Source organism: Alligator mississippiensis, chromosome 3, assembly GCF_030867095.1.
Source record: "Alligator mississippiensis isolate rAllMis1 chromosome 3, rAllMis1, whole genome shotgun sequence".
Classification (NCBI taxonomy): domain Eukaryota; kingdom Metazoa; phylum Chordata; order Crocodylia; family Alligatoridae; genus Alligator; species Alligator mississippiensis.
The window spans coordinates 121061694-121082967 of NC_081826.1; the positions used below are offsets into that span (position 1 = coordinate 121061694).

At 43.3% G+C, this 21274-nt stretch overlaps 1 protein-coding gene and 1 long non-coding RNA gene across 9 annotated transcripts in view; one reads left to right on the forward strand and one right to left on the reverse strand.

The window, feature by feature from the left end:
* The window catches only part of LOC109283852 (uncharacterized), a 139337-nt gene that overhangs the window by 90429 nt on the left and 27634 nt on the right, over positions 1-21274 (reverse strand). The window contains exon 1 of one of the 2 annotated variants that reach the window (XR_002091139.2): positions 13327-13408. The exons of the other annotated variant lie outside the window; for it this stretch is intronic. This is a non-coding gene — a long non-coding RNA (uncharacterized LOC109283852). Of the gene's footprint in view, positions 1-13326; positions 13409-21274 lie in introns of those variants that run through there. 2 annotated transcript variants of the gene reach the window in all.
* The window catches only part of RIPK1 (receptor interacting serine/threonine kinase 1), a 42943-nt gene that overhangs the window by 7767 nt on the left and 13902 nt on the right, over positions 1-21274 (forward strand). For 4 of the 7 annotated variants that reach the window (XM_006263458.4, XM_019490384.2, XM_014606744.3 and 1 more), the window contains exons 2-9: positions 1664-1874; positions 4525-4678; positions 6326-6463; positions 9533-9773; positions 10934-11083; positions 12009-12085; positions 16466-16556; positions 18985-19587. In XM_006263458.4, coding sequence (XP_006263520.2) covers positions 1708-1874; positions 4525-4678; positions 6326-6463; positions 9533-9773; positions 10934-11083; positions 12009-12085; positions 16466-16556; positions 18985-19587 — 1621 coding nt within the window. In that variant the 5' untranslated portion in view covers positions 1664-1707. The other 3 variants (XM_019490385.2, XM_019490386.2, XM_006263460.3) reach the window with 2 other exon arrangements.

Sequence of the window (21274 nt, forward strand, 5' to 3'; positions counted from 1 at the left end):
TTTTTCCTTATACTTGCAAAACCACCACAAGTAATCCTCCACCTAATTTTGAAGGGAAGGGAACTATTTGTATCTCCTCACACCCTCTCCCAGCATGCCTTCCTCTGACACCCTCTAGCTCTCATCAACACTGGAAATATATCTCCCAGGATTCCAGCCATTCTGGGCTGAAATGAGAACAGGGGCAAACTCTGAGCCTGACTGAAAGAGCAATCCTATGAAACCAAACAACAATCCTATGAAATCCTACCAAATCCTATGAAAACTTTTTTCTGTTAATAACTGACCACATTCTCTGTAGTAAGGGATCACACTGGTTGTAGTGATACTAGCTCATAATTCACAAGTGTGTGAAGGCAAGGTCCTTCAGTTCTGGGCCTGATGCTGCAGTCAGATAAAGGTGGCAGACCTGCATGGTTACTGAGAGCGTTAACATTTGTTAATGTTTTGTACAGGAGCTAACATTTTTGATGGAGTCAGACTTGCTTTAATTTCTACCCTAAGACCTATCAAAACCAAGCAAATGCACCTGCTGCCTTTGTACATGGGGCAGCCCCAAAAAATTCCATCTGAATCTGGTAATGGACAAGTTACTGATCTGGTCGTCTGAGTTTGATAAGAACTTTAACTGAATGGAAATGTCCTGCATCATCAAGTCTAACTGCCCAGTGTTGTAGGTGTCACAGTGAGGATTTGGTAATTTGTGTTTGACTGCATCATGCAAAGGAGAAAAAATAACATTGTGGTGAAAAACAAGAACTTTATCTCAGGAAACCTGATGGAGGGGGTTGGCTCTGCAGCTAGCATCCTGTGTGGTCTTCAGCAAGCCATGAAGGGCCAGTTGCGCAACAGTATTTAGATGCCTAAAAATCCAGTTAGCTGCCTCATCAGCAGGAATCCGGGTTTTCCGTTTCCCACAGGAAAAGAGAAAACCACAGATTGCCTGGTTTTATCAGAAAAAAAAGTGGATTTTCTCTTTTAGTAGAGAAATCCACGGATTTCCCCCTTTTGCAAAGAGCTCTGCAGGCTGGTTGAGTTGCAGCCTGCAAGAGCTGTTTTCAAAAAGGGCGGAAAAGCCCCAACCCTGGTCCCATAGCCCTGACAGATGGGGGCCCCTTCTGGCATGGCAAGGGGGCAGGGACTATGGGTGGGGGGCAAGGGGCATAAACAGGGCTGTGGAGGCTGTGGGGGTCCTTTAATTTTAATCGTGGATTTTGGGGTTTTATCAGAGAATTTGCATTGTTTTTATCATGAAAAACCAGGATCCCTGCTCATCAGTTTTCATTTGAAAGTCTGGCCTTTTAACTTTCCTATTTTTTTCAGTTTTCTTATGTATTCAAATGGGGTGGGAAAAAAGGATTTGTATGTTAGAAGGGCAAAGCTTGAGTCCTTAACAGTGCTTGGAGATCCACAGACTGAAGAAGAAAGTTTGATTAGTACCTAAACATTAGGTAGTAAGCTGCAATAAACCACAATGCATGATCTTTGGACCTGATTGCATGAGATGCTAAGCACTTCCAGCTCAAAGGTGGGGTTTCACTGCACCTTGTTTGTATATCAGCACCACCGTGTTATAGAATTGTTCCCCTCCCCCCCACTACATATGCAAATCTTCATTTTCTAGCCGAATGTTGGATAACGACACTTAGTCTTCCTTCTTTAGGTCATAGATACTGGAGTACTGTATTTTTTTAAATCACTGAACCCATGGGGACTGCAGACATTTCACTGGAAGATATCCACATGAACAGCAAGGATCTATTGAAAAAAGAACAACTAGATGCTGGAGGATTTGGGATAGTTTCTTTATGTTTGCACAAGACACAAGGGCTTGTGGTGTTAAAAACAGTGTACACAGGACCCCAACGCACTGAGTAAGTTGGAGAGCATGGATTTGAATCTCATTTACAACAAAGCCACCTTGCCAGGGAGAAGGAGCCTCATCATGGATCTAAGAGAGATAAAAAGGTTCTATAAAAGTGTTGTGTTGTTATTATTTAAAATATTTGGATGACAGGTACTATATATGCAGAAAGTATTCTTATATTGCAGGTATCAGCAAGCAATTTTCACTTCCCCTGAAAAACTAACTCTTTTATAGTATTGCCTTATCCATAAAATGAAGTTCTTGTTTTCCTGATTAAATTAATAGCTTCCATAAGTAAGGTATAAAGAACAAGGACTTTCTTGTGCATTTAAATGAAAATAAAGACTCCCCTGGACAACTCTGGGATAACATGGTCATCTTTTTAAGCATGCAAGTGAAATGTCAAATACAATCAGGAATTTAAGTGCAAATGCCCACTGGGGACTGCTAGGAAAATATTTTTCGTAGTCATAAATCTCTTGCATCTCAGCCAGTAGAGGGAGACAAAAGACACACATTCCTCTAGTTTGGGTTTTGTTATAACAACAGAACTAATACAAATGAATAGTTCTGCATTTCATTATAGTAGCAGAGACTGAATTAAGAGATAGTTGTAGTCAGCAGACTGCTACAACAAACGGCATTAACGGTTGCACCTCCTCTCCCCTAGCTGTAAGGGTGCTTTGGTTATCCTTAGATCCTTAAATTGATTGTTAGTTAAAGGGTAGGCTCAGAAGCCTAAATGAAGCTCCAGCCTGAGCCAAGTGTAGATGCAAGTAGCCCAACCAGTTCTCAGGAGCTACAGAATAACAGAAAGGGCCAAGAAGAAAGAGTTTCCCCTTGATTAATAGCCAGGAAGAGGGTGAGCTGCCAACATATTATGTGGAAACTGCCACTTCCCCTTGTAATATGGCTGGACTTCTTTTTTTCCTTACTAACTTTCTTCCAGTCCATGTAAAACAGTGGTCCAAGTCATTTTTTTAACATTCATGTAGAGCTCCCTGCTTGAGAGTTGGTGCAATTCATTAAGACATCCAACTGACAGGTGCCTTTGGACAAGCAGTATTCCAAGACCTTAGTGCTAAACAGTAAGGTTTGTTTAAACATCCCATGTCCACAGCCTTGGTAGTCTTGTCTTTGTAATAAACCCTAATTGAAATTCAACTTTGAGACAGTCTCTGTACAACAGCACTTGGGTAAAGAGACCTACATACTTCCATCCAAGCCTGGGCAGCTCCTGAAAAGGTCCCTAGAGCCTATCTAACCCAAACCTTTTTATTTCTCTCTCTCTCTCTCTCTCTCTCTCTTTCTTTCTGTATCAAGCAGATCATTTCCAGATCCTTCAGCCAGTAAAACAGTATTTCATAAATTAAGAAAACCAAGACTTTCCCTTTTGCAAAAAATGTAACCAATTATACTCCCCTTTCAGGTCCACCATGTACAGTAGGACCTGAATCATTCATGTCCAGGTGGTTCAAAACTGCAGCAAACAGCTGGACCACTTCAGCAGTCCTGCGCAGCTGTCTATGGCAGCACTGTATGTTCACTCACCATCACTTCATAAACCCTCATCTTTGTAGGGCCAGGGAACCTAACCCTGTGAAGAATCCTGGTTATACTATTATTATTAAAAGCTATCTGTATTTTAAAAAACCAGTGACATTAAACTGAATTATAAAATGTGTTAATATTCTACATTAAGTCTCAACTAAAAACATAACATTGTTTGCAGGAGTTACCATCCATTAAGATACAAGGCACAGTTCATGCTTCTCAAACTAATTTATCAGGCTGTCTGCAGTCACTGGCAGACATTTTTGCATTGAGTACCCTTCAGTCAGGTTTTGAAGGCTGCTACTGTAGCTATAGCAAGTAGAGACTGACATTTTTTAAAATAAAAGCAGAACAACTGAGTGGTCTGTCCAGCTGCCCTACTGCCCCTGCCTATTCCCTCTTTCTAGGTTGGTTTTGATGCTTTTGGGTTTTTTTTAAAGAAGTTTAGAGGAGGGCATAGAACATCTTGGGAAATGCACTACCACTTTGATTTGATAGTCTAACTACGCTCTTATTTTAAGAATGATAAATCTAGTTGTCTATCTTTTTAGGTATCTTACTATACATATTTGTGGTAAATTAAGCCAATCAATAGCCCAGTCTTCAAAAATTACTCACTACTATTTTCTAAACCTCAACAAAAAATATTGAATGCCTGATTTTTGATAAAATGCATAAACTAGCTAGACAAGACTGTTCAGCATACAAAACTTCTGCTTATGCCGTTATGAAAAATCAAACCCTAAGGTAATTTGGGGGATAAAGTTAAATGGGGAGCCAGTGGAAGAGACCTGCCCAGCACCTCAGTGTCCACACGGGTGCAGAGAAAACCTGACATGCTGCCAGAGCTGCCCGCACTAGATTGTCCTGACCCATAGCTTATTAAATGTTGCCAACCACTAATGTAAACTAAAGTCAATGGAGCTGTGCTGATTTAAATTTAACTAAAGATCTAGCCTGTTTTCTTACAAAGATCATGGAGTGGGTTTCTTATTTTGGCTGCTGCTTCTTTCATCTTGAATCCACAGGACTTGCCAGCCTGCCTATGCTCTCTCCAATCTGGCATCTGAACACAATGTAACCCTGTTGTTTCCCTTCCACAGATTTAATGCTTCCCTTCTGGAGGAAGGCAAGATTATGCGCAAACTAAAACATGATCGCGTGGTGAAATTACTAGGTGTCATTCTGGAAGATGGGAACTATTCCCTGGTGATGGAGTATGTCCACAGGGGGAGTCTGATGCACATGCTAAAAACAGTGAGTAGAGAACTAAAAGCGGTGCTCAATCTTTGGGCCCTATGTACCAGATGAGTGACACAGGGCCAGATCTCACGGTTGGGTAAATGCTCAAGGTTGGGTCCTGTGGGCCCAAAGCAGGTCTTCTGTACTCAGATTGGACCCCATGCTGCCTTGGCATGTCCCAGCATGCCCATATTGGGCTCCTGGATTGGCCTAGCCCTGCACACCAAAGTCAGGCCCTGCACTGCCTTGGCCCTGCCCCGTTTACCTGGATTGGGTCCCATGTGCCTAGGTCAGGCCCTGTACCTCTTCAGGCCAGCCCTGTCTGCCCAGATTGGGCCTCATTCCAGCTGAGCCCTGCACACCTAATGACTCTGCAGAGCCATGTTAGCAGTGGGGCTCTCTGTAGGTCCAGAAATTTGGCAGCAGGGGAGGGAGTAGCAATTAAGGCTGTCCCGCATTTTCAACCTGTGAGAAGCCCTGCCATCTGGATGATGTGTCTCTGAGGGTCAAGTCTGGCCCATGGGCCAGGGACTGAACACTGAACCCATAGGCCAGGGATTAAAGTCTCTCTTGTTCAGGAATGTGTCAGTCATTATCATTGCAAGCTAATGCTGTTGAATGTTTTAAAAATCATTTTAAAAATTAAATAGTTTTTCAGGATTCTTTTAAAGGTCATTGTTTCTGTTTTTGTTTGGCAGAGATTGTGAGCAGTATGGTGTTTAAGCCTTGGTGTGGGTTATACATGAAATATATTTATTCAATATTCAGTATGAGGAAGTTAAATCAATTCTCTGTTGAGGGTTGATAAGAAGCATGGAAGGGACACGGTGTTGCTTTTGTCACTAAAGATGTAACTGTATAGTCAAGTTCCTCCGTTCTTGATCCTCATCTCTCTGCTTAAGGGCCAAGTGCAGCAACAGCTGTGAAGGCTGCAAAACAGGGAGGGCAGTTCATTGAGATGTCATTTATACCCACACACTGTGGATTTCTGCTCAAGGACTTTTCTCTTTGGCAAAGTGGAGGAGAGAGGCTACAGAGGTGCCCTTCTATCCATATAGGTAGTTTAGGTGACTGTACTTGTTGCTAGTGGCAGGCTAGTAGCAGCAAAGTACCTGTAAAATTGCTCTGATACCAAGCTGCAGGGTAAAAACTGTTTCCCCCAACCATTCTTCAGTCCCCACGTGTCTCATTTACTTAGGCTTTGGCCATAGAAGACGACATTTAGCCCCTAGTGAGTTATTTCCAGGATCGAACATGGCAGTAATTTTTGATTGTTTCAGAAGACCAGACAGTAGTCTCCTTGAATCATTAGGCCAAAGACCACCCTCAGATGCATGTATTCCATTCTGTTGAAATTTCTGAGAGAGCTGAAGGGATGCGTCCTTTGAGGGTTTATTACAGAGTGAGTGTTACTTATCACTGATCCACCACTGTAAATATGGAGTTCTCAAGTTTCCTCCAGTGTACTTTGGCATAGATTACACCATAAAAGGATGTTGTTTCTTCCTTCCTTCCCAGCTAGAGCAAAGACACTGTGTAAGGCGGAGAAAGGATGCCTTTTAAAGGCTATTTGTTTCATTTTACAACATTGTTTTTAAATAGTAATATAACTATTATACAAACAAAACAACAGTCATCTGTATTTCTTTTTCTTCATTTTAGTCCACAATTCCTATGCCTCTGAAAGGGCGGTTTATCCTGGAGATCATTGAAGGAATGGTTTATTTAAGTGAGCAAGGTTTAGTACATAAAGACCTGAAACCGGAAAACATCCTTGTGGACAATGACTTTCATATTAAGGTACTATTAGAATTCAAAATGGAGAAAGCTTGTGGATTTGGGCCAGAGATGCTGAGGACACACTTTCTACAAACCCTAGCATTTGTGAAGGATTCTGAAATTCGTTTATAATGTAATGGTCCTGGGGCCTGGTAAAGAGCACATTTCAGCAGCACAGTGGCCCCACTCTCATCTCCTCTCTGTGAAAAGACACCACGGGATATGAAAAAGTAGTGACAAAATATTGGTTCTCTTCATTTAATTTATTAAGGGCATATTAAGTTTTAAACTAATGATTCTCAACCAGGGTGCTTCAGGCATCCTGGGGTACTACCAGTTCCTTTCAAGGGTGCCGTGAGGTGTAAGCAGATAAACTAAGTAGATAAACGCAGACTCAGGCTTGTCCCTGCCTAAATGATCCCTGACCCCCGCTGGCCAGCCCCTCTGCCAGGGAATAAGTTCTGTGATCTATAACATCAGTTTTTGAAATTGGTGCTTCTCAATTCACAGAGGTTAGAGAAGAGTGTTGCAAGTCCAGTGAAGGGTGTCTTGAGTCCAAAAAGGTTAAAAACTATAGTTTTAAACAAACGTCAGCACCTACAGTTTGAGACAAAATTTTAAAAGACCAGATCAAAGGTTCTTATGGATCACATCTGTCCTCCTTTCATATCTCAGTATTTTCCAATTCTCCATTTTCCCTCTTTCAATATTGTTTTTCTGTCCTTTGCATTCCTTCTTTCTTATATTTAGATATCAACCAGCAGCTACAAAAATATATTACCCCAGTCCTCTGCAAAAGTGGTTTATAGGCATCTTTCAAATCCTCTTTGTGTTAATAGAGCCTTCCTACTGATCTCAGTGGGTTTTGGACCAAAACTGATCTGCATAGTTGCTACTGAATAAACCTGAGTAGGATATGCAGAAGCCTCTCAGATCCACTGTCTTGTGTCCAGTCAAGAAACAACTGAAACTCACTTGCATCCTTATGCGAGATTATTTATAAGGAGTGCTCTGCCTCTTGTTACACATGAGCTGGTGACAAATGACATTACAAGGTTAACTAAGACTAGAGCAAAAGGCAGTCTGAACATCCTCCAACTAGATGTACCTGATGACTATACCTCCTGTCTATACAACATAGGTATTCAGGTCTGTCACGGTGGGGTCCTCACGGAGGGCCGTGATCTCTTTGAGGCCCTCTCACCGCGCTACTCCGGCCCGAGGGCACCCTCCATTCTCGCCCGCCATGTCTTGATGGAATATATAATAGGGAGGCTGCCTTGTGTTTCCTCGGGCCTGTCAGCTCCTGGACCCCTTGTGGGTCTCCCCGTACAATGGGCGCTACCCAAGTGCCCTAGCCTTATGGGCTATGCGTGGCTCCTACCTCCCCTGATACCACGCCCCAGGCCTCGCAGAGCGCCCACACTGGGCTACTCAATAAGGTACAAGGGCGTTCCCCCTCTCTGGGGGGCTCGCCACGCCCACACTGGGCTACTCAATAACATACAATGGCGTTCCCCCTCTCTGGGGCTCGCCGCACCCCCACTGGGCTCCTCAGTAATACTGCCCCTTTCCTGGGGCCGGGGGGCTATGCTCCCCCACACGCAATCCGGGGTCTCGGTCCCCGTCCGCAACCTACGGGTTGCGCCCGCGACCTACTGGCCGCGCTCCTCGCCGCCAGCTGCTCGCGCAGTGGCGTGCGAGCTGCACCTTCAGGGTCTATGCTCCCCCACACGCAATCCGGGGTCTAGGTCCCCGTCTGCAACCTACGGGTTGCACCCGCGACCTACTGGCTGCGCTCCTCGCCGCCAGTTGCTCACGCACTGGCGTGTGAGTAATTGAGGCCTCCTCCAACCCCTACAGCCTCACCCAAGCCTCCAGGTGTAATAACACAAACACAAAGCAAAACCACAAGCCCCTAGGCTGTAACACAAATGCAAGCCGCCTGGCCATAACTCCTCATCATAGCTCAAGCCTCCAGGGTTATCCTGAGCTGTACTTGCAACTTAGGCTCCTTCCCATATCTCGGCCGAGGGAGCTCCTGCCTCTCCAACTGCTGTCAGGGAACTGCCAGCCTAGCCTCAGCCCTGAGCTTTATAAGGGCCAGGTCCTGCCCCCTACAGGCAGCTGGCTCTGCTTGGTTGCTCCGGCAACCCGCAGCTGCGCTCATTACCTGAGCGAGCCTCAGCTGGGCTCATTATGTCAGGCCAGGGCGCGCTCACTCGCTCCCTGGCAGTTTCTCCTCTGTAGGAGCAGAGGCACTGAGGTGCCCTGCGACAAGGTCTTATGGTCTGAATTTCAATGTATAGATGAAACCACACCAAGCTACCATAACCATATTATAAATATTAAAACCCTATAGCCAAATTCAAAGGCAAATCTAAATAAGTCAGAAGACAGTTGTATGTTTTTGATCTTAAACTAAATATAGTGCTCAACCCCTAGCAAACCCCTAGTAAAGCTTCTAGTCTCTCTTTAAATAGAAAAAAGCATGTCCTGTTATATGTGATGATGCACAACATCTGCAACCTCCTTTTCAAAATCCTAGATTTGCCCATGCAAGCCCTCCCTCTCCCTTTGAATGCAAAAGGGTGAAGGAGTTTAAGAGAATTGAAGGAAATCTGACTGTAAATGATGGATCCAAGCTACATCATCTTACATGCTTCACTTCTCAACCTGAAACCTGGTTTTAAAGGGGTTCAGGGTAAAATTCTGCCCTTAGGTGAGCTTTACCTTGTAGGCATCACTCCAGCAATTGTAACCAGCTTGGGCTTGTACATAAGTAAATAGAAATTTTGTTATAACAGCCTGTCCTGTTATGCTAACAATTTTAATGGAGTTGAGGACTAATGTGTCACAGTTAGCAAACATTTGCTTTTACCAAAAAAGGCCCATACAACTTTAAACTTATTTCATTTGCTTTCTCTTGCCTGTGTTTATTGGAATGCTTAATTTTTGGACAACTCAACTTTTTGATAAATGGTCCCTAATATATTAATAATCTAAAGTCATATGTGAAATGCATTGCCCTATTTCCTCTCTTTGCCACATCCTCCATTTTCAGAAGCTCTGATCTGCTTTGTTTTGCAGATTGCTGATTTGGGTGTCGCCTGTTTTAAAAACTGGAGTCGACTGACCAAAGAAGAGACTAATCGACAGAGGAAACTGAAGAGTGCTTCCAAGAATGCGTCCCAGTCCAATGCTGGCACTCTCTTCTACATGGCCCCAGAGCATTTAATATCCCTTAACATAAAACCTGTGGAGAAGTCAGATGTTTACAGTTTTGGCATTGTGCTCTGGGCAATTTTTGCTAACAAAGAGCCATATGAACGTAAGTCATCTGGAAATAACTTCTCCAAAGCAAAATTCATGTTGTCTTCATTTCATGTAGTATATTCAAAATACCCTACAAACATTAAATAATACTCTACCCTTTCACCCCAGGAATTACTGACCATCAATTGGTGTAGCTGCATTACTAGTGACCTTTAAAAGTGGACAAGGACACGTAGGCAACAAACAGGCTTCTCATTTGATCGTTCCCGATTGTCCCAGGTATTAACCCAGTTCAAAACAGGAATGGCACAGACATTTACACACACAGCCCTTCCAAACTGAATTACTGCTCCTCTCTCAGCAAGTGGCCAGCAAGAGCACACAGCCTAACAGGGTTGTTTCTGGACTGATGTGCAGTTAACATGAATTGCCCACAGTCAACTTACAGATGTACTCATTGTTCTAGGGCAAGTCTTACCACATTTTCTCTCGCATACTTCACAAGTACTCGAAGTGGGACAACAGATTCAGATGTCTGTAGGGTCCCATGACAAAAATCTCTCCTGAGAAAGATCTGTTTATATCCATAGAGGTTTGCATTTAATATGCAAGTTGAAATCTACCTCTTCTGGAAGCAGGAAGCTCAACTGATTCAAACCAGGGCTTATAAGAACCAGCCTTTGTGCAGCTACAGCAGTTGTTGGTCACCAACTACAGAGAGAGGTCCAAGTATAGGCCAGAACTCATTAATCTTTACAAGGCCCTGGATTGCTTTGTGAGTTTACAGATGCACCATGTATCTATATACATACAGAAGCTGAGGCAGATGTTCTTGGCTCCCAATCCTATGCTTTGACTGCTAGATTTCTCATGTCAGTTTTCAAATGCAGCAGCAGAGATCCACTGCTGCAAGATCCATAAAATAAGACTGAAAATCCACTCAGTTACAATACAAGTGTCCACAATGTTTATGTCACTGTAAATTGAGCTTCTTCTCATTAAAGGCTGAAGAATCAGAGCCTCCTAATTTACTCTCAGACTCAGTGAGTGGTGGCATATGCCAACAGGAGGTTTAAGTACTTGCCTTTGAAGATTTCCTTTACCCTTTCAGCAGAAATATAGGAAACCCTACTCTGCCATTTCAATGTGCAGGACTGACCTTTTGCATCAGCAAAACCTGCAGTTAGGAGCCTGATTCAAGATTCTCTTTTTCAGATGGTATAAATGAAGAACAAATTTACTATGGCATCACAAATGGGAGCAGGCCAGACACAGACGAAATTAAAGGAAGTTGTCCAGAGACAATTATCTCACTAATGAAGCAGTGCTGGGAACAAAAGCCAGAGACTCGGCCAACCTTTAAAGGTGATTTACTGCTTCCTGGTTATTATGGTGCTACATATACAGTTATTTTAAAATCCAGCAAAATGAGCACAGAGGTATACACACCTGCATCAGAGATGCGTTAGCCTCATGCACCAGCTGAGTGGAGAAGCAGCATGTTTTAGGGGAAAGCTGTAGCAGCTTACCCCTAATTCAGCACTCCACTGTGAATTAACCAGGTTGTATACCACCCAGATCCAAATGATCCAGGTTCCACTGTAGTTTGTATGAAAGGTCCAGGTTGTGTTTGCCCCTTGCATAGGTGAGATGTGCAGGATGTACGAGGTATGCAGGATGGGGGAAGAGCTAGAGGCCCAACTGCTATTCTTGGCCGAAAAAGAGCACAGGTTCTACTCTCTCCGTCCACCTACGTGGAGCCAAAGGATTTGGATCCTTCACATACCTGACAGCTGTGCATTTGGAAAGAGGATGTGCTCTGGGTGTGAGCTGGTACTCAGCATGTCAGCTCAGATGAACAATTAAACTGCACTGTTAGGTCTTAATGCTGAATGGAATTGTATCTTCGTCTTGCCAAGACACAGCTGCAGCTTAGAATACAGGAAAGGTGCAGCATGTGAAGCAAGATATGAGAGCATTTTCTTGGAGGACCCTGACTATTGCTCACCTGCTTGGCCTCTTTGATTCCCAGTCTGAAAGTCACAGCCTGTAGGGGCATTGAAGTTGGACAGTTACTAAATAGACCAATGTTTTTGAGCGCATCTGCTAGTTTAAAAATGAATAGAAAATAAAACCATCTCTACTTTGATCTTTTTAAAACTAAAGTCTGTTGTTTTTCTAAATTTGTGTAATCCAGTGTATAAAGTTTTCTTGGAAGTAGGCAAATGTGGCTCAGTAATTTATATTTTCCACTTGAAACAACTTTCACCAAACTCTTTCCTTTTTACAGAAATCAGTAGCGTATACAAGCCATTCTACTATAATTGCTTAGAACAAGATGTTGAAGATGAAGTGAGAAAGATAAAAGTAAGTATGGTAACATGCCATGTTCTTCATAGCATAAGGAGGTGTACATGCAACCACCTAAGGCCAGGTTCTAACTCCCTTACTCATACTGAATAGTACTGGACTCTGTGAGCACTCCTAGGAATTTCAGTAAGTCTTGCTTGGTGTGAGTTAAAGTGGAAGAAGTTGACCCCTGTTAAGTGTAAAGAAGCACAATGGAGTACCATATTTTCTCACATCCCAGAATAAAAACCACACACTTTGTTTTTGAAAGGCAGAATTAAAAAAAAAAAAAAAATTCCTTGTAGAGTAACTGAGTAACAGCAGTGAGGGAGCAAAGCCCTGCTCATTGTATACAATCCACAGGGAGAAGAGCAGAGCTATTTTCACTTGTACCTAGCAAAAGCTTAAGCAACTGAAACTGCTCTTACCATGTTTCCTCAGTTAGAGTGTGCACCCCAGTGTCCAGCAGGGTTTTTTTGGAGGGGGTGGGGGGAGGTGTGTTGTTTGTGAGAAAATATGGTAGATTCTGGTCTGATTCTGATGAGCGATATGTTTCTCCACTTGGTTCAGTTCAGAGCAGAAGGTCTGGACACACTCATGTTTACACTGGTGTAATCTGTATTAGTTTTGTACAATGAGAGCAGACAGACAATCAGCTGCCTCAGGGGAGTTGCCACTTGAACACTATAGCAGCACCTCATGAGTAGGTAGCAGAGGAGACTGCAATCTGAGCTTGTATCAAGCAAGCAGCTGTCCCGAGACAACTGCAGGCATAGCACATCTAGGTTGGCAAAACAGCAGTGTAATTTTAAAACTTTTTTTCCCTGTGGTAACTCCTAACCCTAATTCTAGTAAGTGATGCTGCAGTAGTCATATCTGGTGTGTCTATTCCTTTTTTACACCTACTTAAATATATTGTACTTCTAGGCCTTAACATCAGTTTTACTGTGGTGTAACTCCATTGGCATTGGTAGAAACCAGCAAGACTGTCTGGTGACAGGACTAGAGGCGACAATCTGGGCCACAGTTTATGGAGTGCTTTTGCTGAGTTTTTAATATGCATACAATTTACTATACGTTCATATGCTGCCTAGAGCAGTGAGGCCTAAACCTGGCTGATGCCTCTAACCTCCACTACAACACAAATTATAGAATAATTTATAAATTAGTAGCAGTTGATACATCAATAATTTTAATAGTTAATAAATTAAAAGTTCTTAATAACAATAAAAGAAAGAAAATATAAATTTATGAGTTACCCATCAGATGCAAGCTGGCCTTTCTTCCTCTGATAGATGTACAATTGCAAACTGCTTCATAGAGGGATGTTTTCCTGACCTGAGAAATAGTGAAAAGTAGATTGTTTCCCAATAAATGTTTACTGCCAGCTTTGGATGATTTCCCGTATTTTAAGTGGAGAAGTGAAAGAGTCTGCACTGTGCGTCTGTTCTGCCACACTATAATATTTTAGATGTGTTCCTCTCTCCCTGAAACGGCAAAATGAGGAACTGAAAGATTTTGATGTGGAAAGTCTCTGCAGTATAAAGAAAAGTCTAGTATTGACTGACATGATAATAAAGCTTTTTAAAAATCAAGCTAATGAATAAAGATTCTTCCAGGATGAACTTGGCCAACCTTATTCATGTCAGCTAGTAAATACTTGTGTTATGAAAGCATCTTAAAACCCAGGCCAGGACTAGGGAGCCATTGTGCTGGGTGTTCCACAAACAAAAGATAGTCCCTGGTCTAGAGGGCCTACAGTCTAAAAACATAAGTGGATGGGGAGTAGAGGATGCGATTACAATAGCCAAGGAAATGCATATGGTAAGAGATTGATATAGCTATACTAGTTAGATATATCTTTCTGACAAGCACCTCTCTGTGTAAATAGTCCTCTGGAAATCATGCAGGCAGGGAATAAACTGCTGCCTGTATTTGTGGGGCTGTGTAGGACCCAAGGTGCAAGGGGGAGGTAGCCATCCCAGCACCTGGTTGTCCCCCCCTTTGTGGTCTGCTCTGCTTGCCAGTTGTTTCCAGGTCTCACTTCCCCTCCCACCTCTTTCCTGCCATGACTGATTTTGTTTGTTGTTGGGGGAGAAGTCCCTGGGGCTGGGTGTAACTTTGCAGGGAGCCTTGTCTACTCAGCTAAGCCAGTTCCCCCTCCCCAGTCTGGAGCCTTTGCTCTTCCTCTACACCTCTCATTTAAGGGAGTGCTCCCATAGGCTTCTGAGGACTTGCCAGGGCTTCAGCTGTCAGAGGCTTGGCCCCCTTTTTCTCTGGCTGCACCCTCTGCATTGGTCCACTGTTAAGGCCTCAGCTCCCAGGCATTGGCCCTGCCTTGACAGCAATCTCTCCTGGGGGTCCTGCTTCACTGTGCTAGTCTCCGCTCCTTTGGCTTGGGGTGGATTTCTGGCACCTGTAATAAGGGAGCACACCCAGGCACCCCTGCTCATGGTCTCCTCTGCCCCTGCATCCACAATCCGCTCCCCCGGCTGCAAGTTCAAAAGATGAAACAAAAAAAGAAACACAAGCCAACTGCTTCATAAAACAAATAGTCTCCCTCCCTCAGGGTAAAGCTGCCCACAGGCCCTACTTCCACCCAGGAGCTCCTCTTCATGCTGCAAGCAGGGGCTGTCCCCTTACATGCATGTAGACTGGGTTTATGTCTCCCAGCCCAGCCTCCTTCCACTCACATGACTGGATCGGCTGTGTCCGCCCCCTCCCTTCTTGCAGGGACCAGGTGCAGTGAATTGCTTCAGTAGCCCTCTGGCTTTTTAAGCCCCTGGCTCAATCCACCTGGTTCCCTGCTCCTTGCTGCCCTCCTTGGCCCCTAATTTCCTACCCTAGTAGGAATTTCAAGTAACAGGAGCAGGGGTTCCCTGTTACAGACTGTTCATGGAATAAGGGACTGATTCTTACCTGGGTGGTATGTCAGAATCAGGTCTGAGGAACAGATTGTTGTAATGGGCTTTAGGACTTGAGCTTTGTTCTGGGAAAAAGGTATGTTTATGGGAAGAAATGGTTTGGTTTGGCTTGATTTTATCTTTGAAAGTACTTCCTGGAAGTAAAAACAAACAGTGACTAATCACTTTCAGAGAACAGATTCTCTCAAGCTAGGAGCAAAAGGCCACATTCAAATGTCCTTAAATCAAGTAGAAGTCCATTTTACTTCAATTCAAGTTTTGCCCTAGTCGGGGTTTAAAAACAAACAAACAAACAAAAGCAGGGAGAGCTGGAACATCACAATGACAAGACAATACTTTGGCTTTTGTGAAATGAAGGCAAGGGTTTATAGAATTGGAAGTACACTTCTACTCCATGTTGCTTCCTTTCAAAGACATTCTCCAAACTTGTCTCCTCACATCCTCATCCACAGTCGTATCTCAGGAGCAGGACAGAGCCAGACTTGCTCCACAGAGTCCCATTAAATTGACAGTGTTCAGTGGTTGTCTACACATGCAATTTATTTGAAACAATAAACTCTGGTGCATATTGTGCAGGAGTTTATTGCTCCTGGGTGTCACGTTTGAACCTGCGCCCAGGACCTCAGCACATTGAGCCAGGTTGGATCAGCCCCAGCTGGCAGGAGACCTGAGGGAGTCAGCCTGGGGTTGTTCTGACACAGCTCAATATGCTGCAGAGGGGCTGGCTGGGATATGAGGGTGCTCCAGTGCAGGGCTATCTGGCAGGCAACCCCTGCAGTGAAGCACTCTTGTGGCGCAACCAGCCTTGTCAGCATCTACACATGCATTACTACAGAGTAAAAAACTCCACCTCAGGATAGTATAGCTACTCACTGAATGTCGTAGTTACGTTCTTGAAAAAAATGCAACTTTAAGTGAAACAATGTTAAGCGAATCCAGTTACATCACAGTAGTTGCCTACTAGCAGGTAGCGGCCAAACAACATTATAACTGAACATTGCGCGGCTTTAAACAAGTATGTTCTCTAATAGATCAGCAATGTAATAATGAAACAATGTTAACCGGGAGGATGTTAAGTGAGGAGTACCTGTATTTGTATTTACAAGTACTAACCTGCAGTGGAGTTTATTAGTTTACTGCAGCCTAGTAGGGCCTCATGTCTAGATGCCGAGATGTTTACTGCAGAGCTGATTAGGCAGCTCCACAGTATATGTGTTGTGTAGACACATCCAGTAAATATAAGGACATAGTTTGCCAACACGAGAGGATCACATGCTATCATTCTAGAGCAGGTCTACCTAATTTCACTGAAAACATTGTTTCCAAAGCCTGTTTAGCAGTAAAGTTAAATCACTGTGCTCAACCTTTATTCCATATTCAGGCTTAGCATGAGACCTGTGCAGGTCGTTCTTTTGTGGCATGTTATTTTGGGAATGCATCTGTTTTTCACCTTGTTTTTTTTTCCTGTGTACAGATAGAGTACCCCGCACCACCTGAAAAGATACAAAGGATGCAGTCCCTTCAGATAGATGCTGTGTCTGAATCTCCCAGTACCACATCCCCAGGTAATTATTTCTAGTCGCTAATGCATTATTCCCCGTGTTTTGCTTAGGGTAAAATTCAGTGCTCGTATAATCTACATGTAACCTTTTATCATGAAGCCATTTCAAACAGACCCACATACTCAGAACTCTGGAGAGAATCTAGAGTATTGAATCAAAAAATGGGATTTATCCCAGTTGTAAGTCATGAGTCACTGTTTCCAAGCTCTACTGTTTGAAAAGCAGGTTTTTTACACTGTTCTGCTTTCCTCTTTCCAGGAAGAATTTTCCTTTTCAGTATTTGATTTTTCATTGCTACTTTGCTAATTACCTTGCCTACTAATGTTAATTCTGCAGCACATCACAACCATAGAACTAGTGGGCACACATGTTCTGCCAGAGTTCAGTTGCAAACTGATCAGTTAGTTATGCTCATACGCCCATTTATATATACACAAATTGAATGATTGGGAAACCTCTACCTGAAGTTTTTGTATTCTATTTTAGAAGACTGTGGAACATTTCATATTGGGAAAGATTCCAGAACATTCATCAGCCTATACCATGTGGTCACAACCCACTTACTCTTGTCTTGAGTAAAAAGCATCATAGAAGCATCCCTGCAATTACGCTTAGAAAGCTTACTGCAATATAGGTCCAATGGACCCCATTTACACACAACAGGATATATGCCTTCTTTATCTAGAACAACTGTACAAAATGAATGACAGTAGCATAATCAAGGAGGGGCAACTGGGCACCAACTTAGTGGAGGGGATGGAAAACTAACAGCACCTGCTGCAGTCACACTAGCAGCCAGAACTCACCACTGCCTTCATGCATCACTGCCGGCCTGGCCACCTAGCTGCTCTGTTACATCTCTGAATGAACACAAGTATGAGCAGTGAAAGCATAAACAAACAGGAAAAGCCCATGAATGACAGTCTGAACTGACCAAAGATGTGTAATTTATAACATTTTGGATTTAAAAACTGGGCCCACTGAACTTAGTATCTGGTTTATTTCTATCAGCTGAAGATGCTTATTGGCTACCATTAGAAGAACGGCCAATATCTTGAAAGATTGCATCTATTTCTTCTGGAGTCAGCAGTTTTCTTGCCATTTTGCCATAATAGCATTACTTGGCCTTCCCTTCGATCCTTTTGTTTGTGCCCACTAATTTTTGCTCCATATTTAGGCTCTAGGTTTATGAACACTTTCCCACTTCCCACACTAACCATCTCCATCAATACTGTAAGTACAAGGATGTGGAATTAGAATGTATTGCTTGATTTAAGATCTTGCTTCCCAGAGAGTCTACTTTGGGAACATGAGAATGGTGTAAGTTTACTCCAGTCATCCTTTCCTTCCTCTTGGCAGGCTTCCTATCAAATCCTGGTTGGCCCACGTTTCACAGGCTTGCAGAAGTCTCTGGTTGTAATTGTGATACAATCCCAGTACTGTGCATACCTGAACTTTTTTCACCACAGTGTCCTGCTAACAGAAGATGGGATCAAATCTGTAACATGAACCTATAGGCATTTGAAAAAGGCAGTCCTGATCTGGTGCCTGTAGCAGGCACTATTCAGCCAAGTGGGGGCAGGGGAAAGCCCAGCCCCAAGCCAGCTCTGTAGGGGAAGAGGGCATGGCCCAGCCCCACAGAGGTAAAGGGGTGCAGCCAACCCTGATGGACCATGTGGGGCTTGAGGTTTGGGAATTTGGGGAATGGAGGGTTGCTATATTAATGGCCACTGCTCCCCCATCACCAAATTTCCTGACCCAGGGAGGACCCCACAGGCCGGATGCCAAGGCTGGTCGAGCACCCCTGAAGTAGACTACGAGTAAAAAGGCAGTTCTCTAGTATAGTCATTGTTCATTAAATTGGCCAAATGATCCATTCCTAGTTAAGATTAACTTTATGGTGGGACCACTGAAGAAAACATGAATAATATCAAACTTTAGTACTGTATAAAATAGCACCAACAAGTAGGTATGTACTGCAGGCCTGGTTCACTACTGTATTCTCGGTTTGCTCAGGTGTAAGTCCAGTTAACATCAAACCCTGTTTTTGAGTCCAAGAACTCACATTTTTTTATTTGTTAGCTCCATATCTTCTATGAGGTGGCTCCATTTCAGTAGCCGAGAACTTTAGTATCAAAATGAATCCTGTATATAGGACAACATTTTGCACCAAAGTAGTAAATGAGGTTTTATAATTGAATACCAATCTGTACTGCACTGTAGCTTGTAAACTAATTTGAAATCTTTCCAGATAAAATGTGTTATGTAAAACACAGTATTATCATTCCTTTAGTTACATTTTATGAATTATTTATCTGTTTTAATATAAAGATACTGGACTCTATTGTCTTGTTGTTCAGATGTTCCTGAGAACTACAGCTGTACCTTTGCATTATAGAGAATTAATTTCTTGAATTATCCTCTCTTTCAGATCAGCCCACATCCCTACACAGTTCTCAGGGCCTTTCAGCTGGCAATGTGAATGAAGCCATGTTTGCTGCCTGCCCAGATCATCACCCTGTTGAGAGCTGCGAGACCTCCTTGGAGCCCTTTATGAACCTAGAAAGAAAACTGCAGGATGAATACAACTACCATAAATATGGCAGCCGGATGGATAAGTCAGAAAGCCAACCCATAATGTACACTCATGAAATGAAAGAGGAAGAAAGGAGACGAAGGGTTTCCCATGATCCATTTGCAAAACCATCTTTTGCTCCACAGATGAAGGAATCGCATGTGAAAACTGAAAACACAGGCCCAAAAGCCAGCCCTTTTAACAAGACGACCAATTACAGTCATTTCCGACAACAACCACCTGCAGGAATGCCAACACAGGAATATTTGCCATATACTCCAAATGTGACTTACGGAGCAAGAGCTGCAGACTTCACTGCAGGAAGTACAGAGGATCTCTATGGGTCAGGCTCAGCCAATACATTTAGTCTGAATAAGCCCCCTGTACCTGAATCTGGCCTGGACCATCAACCGCAGACATCCCCAGCTTGGTTTCCAAAAAGCCTGCAGACAGAGCCAGGTAGGCAAGATATTTGCTTGGCGTAACTCTAACACATAATCAAAACTACTTTCTTTAGCTCTTCTTCCAGAAATAAAAGAACTAATCATTTTCTAGCACAATTGTCAGTACCTTACCTTTGAGCCATGCTGCTAGTAACAAGGTTCATATAGATATACTGTGATCCACTGCTTTTTGTTTGCAGATGTTTTTGTATCATGAAAACTGCCATTTCCTGGGTAAGGCCATAGGGCCATCTTGCCCAATATTGTCACACAGCACCAGGTTGCAGCCCCGCTTCTGCTCCTCCTGAACCTCCTGCTGAGATTGTGACTGCACTTCTCCCCACATCTTTTTTGTTATGCACTTGCCATCTGTGGCCCCACCAAGCCCTTGGGCCTGTTGGTCAACCTCCTCCTGGCTTTGTCCAAGCTGGCCATCTACAAGACCAGGATGGAGGCTCTGGCTGGGAAGAACCCAGGCAAGTGTGGGGCTGTCTTCCTGTCACTCCTCCGCTCATGTCTCTGAGCAAGTTTCACTAGGCAGCATCTACAGGCTCTTTTGACTCCTTCAAGGGGCAGTGGATGCTGGCAAGTGTACTCTACCTGTGTCCCCTTCAGCATCCCTTGTTATTAACTTGTGACCTCACTCCCCTTCCTGTTTTCTCTTTATTTGTCCCCTGGAATTATTTATGTCCCCATTGGCCTCCCTTTCATGATGGGTCTAAGCCCATGTCTTTCAACACAAATAGACCTGTGTCACACGGTAGCAGAGTAGAGGATGAAAGGGAGAGTGAAATAGGGGAGATCAGGGGTTTTTTCTACTGTTCCCCTCTCACTTGCAGCCTCCAACATTTAAGCCTTAGGAAGTTCTGATTCAGAGGCTGTACCCCTAACTCCCATGCTCAACAGCTACTGGTGCCACTATTCTCCCAGAATTTGTCCCCTCCAATCCCTTTTTGAATCTGGCTAAACTGTCAACTTCCACAACATCTGTGAATCTATTAATCTGATGGCCATGAGTTCCACACTTGAATTACATGCTGTGTGAAAAAAAAACCTTCCTTTTGTTAGTTTTAAATATACTACCTACTAGTTTCATTTTGTGACCCCTAGTTGTCACTTGTGCTCATTTTAAATGCTCTGGGCTTTTTTTCTGTAGTGTATTTTTTTCCTGATAAATACCATTGACTTCTACTACTGAGTTACTCCTGTTTGATATCACTGTAGACAGGAGAATAAGACCAAGTGACTGCTTGGCACTTGGTCTTAGGCAGCTACATTTATAAATGAAATCTTCTGATCCCTGTTTATGTTCAAAATTCCACAAACAAAAACCCCATCACCAAATCATGTTACAAGTTCTTTGATTCAAGAGCTATACAATGAGTGGCATATAGAATCTGTCATATTTTATTTCCTAAATCAGCTATAAAATCTAAAGGCAGGGCATTTATAGCACAGAAGCAGCTTTAGAGTGAGGTATTTTGTTACTTTTCAGAAAAGGAAATCTTTACTGCTCTGGCTGGTAGAGTAATACCATAGCTAATAAGAAATCTGCAAGCAGCCCTGAGTAGGGTTGCCAACTCTGATTGAATCCATTCTGGGAGATTTCCTGAATGCCAACTTGCCCACGTGCTTATGTATATCAGTTATAGATTACAGTGCATAGACTTTACATCAGGAAGGCAATGCACATGACTATTACA